The following is a 5,209-nucleotide window of genomic DNA, read 5'->3' as shown; positions in this document are numbered from 1 at the left end:
AATTTTTTTATATTTTTCCAAACTTGCTTTTTTTAAAATAAACAATGCAAAAATTATCCCTTTAATTATTTTTTATGTTTTTACATTACTATTATTATTTCTAATACACTATAAAGTAATTTTATTAAAGAAAGGAGGATGTATAACATATATGGACATATATTTCATACATAATTATATAATTATACATGTTTATGAATATTTACGCGGGTTTATGTATGTTTATACATATTTATATATATTTATGCAGGAAAAATTTTTTACCGAAGATTACAGAACGTAATAAAAAATAGGCACCAATACCGCCAAGTAATCACGTGACCAAAAGTATCATTTACAGATCTGTTCGTGTTGCTTAAACTTTCTGTGCACTCAGCAGCTTCGCTCCCTCTCTTTTCATCGGTCAAATATATATTCATCTCATGTTTAAATCAAAAATTTATGGGGATTTGAAGCAACGCGATATAGAATCACTTTTATAAAAGAAATGCAAACTGTAAGTGGATAATTTTCTTTATGCATATGTTTATGCGTTTGAATTTTGGAAATATAGCCTTTGTATTGAATCAATTGATGTTTAGGAATCCAGATCCGATACGCTACGATATGAAAACAAAAGTTTTGATGTCACTAATATCAAAAGGGGTTATAAATAATATTTCAAAATATCGATTATATCAGAACATCCCTAATTGACAATATGATATATTATATGAAATATATTTGCGTATTCTACATTTAATTCTTGTGAGATAGATTACTGAAAAGGTATATTTACCTTGTAAAACAATCGATCGGCAAACTGCAGTATTTCCGCCCAAGCGTTCATCCATGTATGCAGCAGGAGATAATTTATGGTGACAAGGAAGCAAATGCCGGGAAAACTAGACTTGATGGTATTCTTGACGTACCATTTCCAATCCAGATGTTGCGTGCCGAATACGTGGTAGGCCGGTAATATCAGGCTTTCCAAGATAAAGGCGAGATAGAAAATTGATAGGCCAAATTCAACAAAATTACGAATTACTACCATCCATCTAACTCTTTTTGTCCTAAAAAAGAATCAATATTACTCAAATAGACTTTTTTCCAAAGTTTTCTCAATTTAATGTAGCTAATATGGCAGTATTATTAAATTATCTTTTAGTATTATGATGAAACTTAAGCTATATCTTCGAATTGAATTATTAAAGAATTATGACATATTGTTCGTATATTTCGCGAACAAACTTGGAAATTTTTTTTTCTAAAGCCATATAAATCCATTATTGTCAAATAAGAAGGTAAATTTTATAAATTATAATTAAGTAGCTTGTCCTCTTATTGTACAATTAAATGCTTATGTCTTAAATGTTTATTTTTTCAAAGAAATTATGAAATATCTTTACCTGGGATATTCGTCGCGGTACACAAGAGTTGGTGCGAAAAGGAAATATAAATATTGCGAGAATCTGGGCTCATTCGGTGGCGGAATTTCGCTGTGAGGTTTATATGACAAAAATCTAGATGCTACGGTTCTGACAAAAGCGTGACACTTCATTATCATACGTATCTAAAGAAGCAAACATTATTTTAAGTAGAAAAATTTTTACTCTAACAACTATTGTAATATTGGAATAATGAAAAATAATCAACTATTCTACATATTTATATATGTAAATTGATGTCACAAAACACATGTAGATACAAATTACGTTAATGTCTTCGACAATAAGAAAAAAATCATTAACAGATTTTATTTACTATATTTGTACTATTAAATATGGTATGTAAAACGAAAAAATTGATTTAAGTATTTCTGCGTATACTTTGCAAATAAATTCATATTTTTTGTTTCTAATGTTATAATTCACGTTATAAATGCAGGTTTTAAAAAGTGCTTACTTGTTCCAGCATTATAATCATTCTACAACATATGGAGAGATTCGCGCCGAGCATCGCCTTAATAGGACAAATAATAAAGAGAATTTGATACAATATAAATATTAATAGCCAGCTGTAATCCCATAATTTTTGGAGGGAAGCTGCAAAAAAAGATACAGTTGAATCATTTGAATCAATTAATATTATCTAACAACTTTTACAATTATTACGATCAATTATTTTTGCACTACGTCATTGTTCAATATAATTTCAACTTAATTAATCAATTATTACTACAAAGAAGATTGTACATAAAATTGAAATTTTATTTTATAGATTTCTTTTTAAACTACTTTTTAAACCATACAAGCGGTTTATTTCCAATTTTTAATTTCTCAATTAATTTAACTTTTATAATGTTTAAATTAAACACATTTATCTAAACTTGAACTGAAGAGATCGTTACATTTTGGCAAGAATTGAAGTCGCCGGTACGCCCAGAGGGTGAAAGCCGCATAGACACCGAATGTCGAGGCCTGCATGAATGACCAAATGAAGATGCACGTTGGGAACTTTGCAAAGGCATACCGTAAAGTGTTGGTGCCAACGCGGATCCTTTTAGAATCAGTAATTAAAAAAGGAAATTAAGCTGTAAGAATCAAAGCGTGGTTAAAAGGTAACAAATATGCAAAAATAAAGTAATTAACCGAGTTGTTTAATAATTAATTTGTTTATGTATTTTTTTCTGTTTTCCAACTAAGGTTCATTGCACTTGGTAATAAATGGACAGATATCTTAATTATCGTCTTTTATCACGAGTAGTTTTCCAAACACAATAATGAAGTGACTGTCATTTTCTTCAACCCCGATAATATATACGTCATATTTCACAGTCAGATAATAAATACGGTTCTGAGTAGTCAGACAGTATGAAATTATAATCGACGTGAAATCACCAAATATCTTTTAAAAATGTGAGACAAAATATTTAAAAACTTAATTTGAAAATTTAAGACCAAATTATTAAAAATAAAAGAAGAATTAAATTTAAAAGTTTTGATTAAAAATTTAACTAATATTATAAATGTTATATAAAAATATATATTTCTATATTTTCAAATATAGTATATTTCACAAAACAATACTTATGAATTTCTCCAAATCAACGAAATTGATGATTCTGCAGTAGAGGCTAATTAGATTCTCATTGCCAACTTACGTTCCATACTCTATAATATCGCATGCGATGGAGTTGAGAAGGAAAAGTAGGAAAGTCATCATGAATACATTGTAAACTGTGCGAATATGCGGGATGTTGAAGAGATCAGTGAGCAATGAGTTTCTTTCGAGGAACTCCTTATTCGGTAGTGCGCCTTTTTTGCTGGATTCTCTGCAAGAATATTAAAAATGCAAATATAATCAGTATAATGAAAATAAAATGTTTCATTGATTATGTTGTAAATTTAAATTATATATATTCTTATGTTATTAGATTTAAAAAGAATGTACTCTCAATACAACGCATAATCATTGTGATATACTGCGGTAACTGCCAAAAATGCGTAGCCCTTTTATTTTATTTCATTTATTCATTTTCATTAGAAGCTGTCGAACTTTAACTGTTTAATCGCCAATAAATATTATATATGTATTTTTTAGATTCTTATCTTTACAATTATATTATATTACTGTACAATATCATACTTTATTGAATATAATATTTTAATAAAATATTTTTAATGTCAAGACAAATAGTAATAAAAAGTTATATGGTTCAAATATTATAAAATTTGATTTTATTTGAACTTTGTGACACTTTTACTTTTTTACTAGAAAAACTAGCTTTATGCAACAATATTGTGTTACTTTTCACGTTGATATATTTTTTGCTTTAAAATTTATTGTTATAAACTAAGAAGGTACAATTTTGAACAAGGTATAATTGCATGTAAAAGTAAATGGTGACTTTCAACTTTATCTTCAAAATAAAATAATGTAGCAAAACGCTGCAAATGCCATTTTTTTTATATAAAAAAACGTTGCACTTTCAATGCAATGAGAAAATTTGTTATTTACACTGTACTCTAATGTCATATACTACAATAAATCTTAAAGCTTATTTAGGTACCTATAGCAGATACTTATAGTAGTTTTTACTAGTAAAACTGGTGCCAGATATGTTACCATGTTAAATTACATGCACGCAATACTGGTAAGCATTAGAAAACGATGGGAACTTATTTGTACACCATAAATTCAAATTCAATTTCAAAATTGTATAATGTTTGTAACTGTTCCACATTATACTATACTCGTATTTTCGGGTATTTGTGGAATTATCTACACTATCTGACATTTGTCAATAAGTAGATACAAAAATATATACTTTTAGATTCTTTTCTATTTTTTCTCTATTCTGATGATTTCTCACCTTTTGTCACGATGTTTGTCTGTTCTATATAGCAATTCTCCATTTTTTGCCAAAGGTACTGCTATCTTCTGATGAACGTCAGACATCATGTTATTAATGCGGTGGTTAACGTATTCCAAAACATCCTGTCTTATTTCCTATAAAGAAATACATTTTATATTATTCCAAATATATCAGAGAGTCACGTCATCTCTTACGAAATCGCATCTTCTTGGTTTAAACATTTAAATGATAAGCGATTAAACATAGTCGTAACGTTCGACGGTATACTAGTTCTATAAACTTAATAAAACTATTTAAATTTATATTGCAATTACGATCAAGTTGAGGTCAATGATATTTTTTTCGCACCTGAATTGTTTTTTGCAATACATCAGCGATCGCCTCATATAAAATATCTGTGAATGCATTTCCGTTGACTGCTGAAATAAAAAATTCAGAGATGTGCATGACATATTTATGTACTTTGATGATGTATATAAGGAAAATAAATTTTTTTTCTACGAGTTGTTTAAATTATATTGTTTCCTTTTTTAAATAGTTTTCTAGTCATTGCGCTACAATTTTTGGTCATTGAGTTATTAAAATTGAGTAGTGTATTTTCCGATTTTTTTCTCTAAAAACCTGTACTGAAAAAAATTGATAAAATTTTAATATATATTTGTTTAGATCAATGTTGAGATTTACTTGCATTTTAGCCGATTTTCAACTTGGTTTCTATTCCTTAAGAATCAAACTGAAAATCCGCAAAGTGTAAGTAAATTCCAGTTTTGATTTAGATACTATATTACAATACAATAAGACAATTAATAATACAATAGATAATTACAATACAATATAATAATAAGATAATATAATAATAATAATAAGATAATAATAATTAATTAAGATAATAATTAATTAAGATAATATTAA

At 27.5% G+C, this 5,209-nt stretch overlaps 1 protein-coding gene across 1 annotated transcript in view; it reads right to left on the bottom strand.

Annotated features, from left to right (window-relative positions):
• The window catches only part of LOC108750932 (sterol O-acyltransferase 1-like), a 7,907-nt gene that overhangs the window by 965 nt on the left and 1,733 nt on the right, over positions 1-5,209 (bottom strand). The window contains 7 exon segments of the mRNA XM_018490809.1: positions 779-1,052; positions 1,389-1,552; positions 1,885-2,024; positions 2,330-2,478; positions 3,083-3,253; positions 4,295-4,431; positions 4,646-4,716. Coding sequence (XP_018346311.1) covers positions 779-1,052; positions 1,389-1,552; positions 1,885-2,024; positions 2,330-2,478; positions 3,083-3,253; positions 4,295-4,431; positions 4,646-4,716 — 1,106 coding nt within the window.

The sequence above is a fragment of the Trachymyrmex septentrionalis genome, unplaced genomic scaffold (genome assembly GCF_001594115.1).
Source record: "Trachymyrmex septentrionalis isolate Tsep2-gDNA-1 unplaced genomic scaffold, Tsep1.0 scaffold388, whole genome shotgun sequence".
Classification (NCBI taxonomy): Eukaryota; Metazoa; Arthropoda; class Insecta; order Hymenoptera; family Formicidae; genus Trachymyrmex; species Trachymyrmex septentrionalis.
Note: the sequence above shows the minus strand (reverse complement) of the source record. Positions and strands in the feature narration are given on the sequence as shown.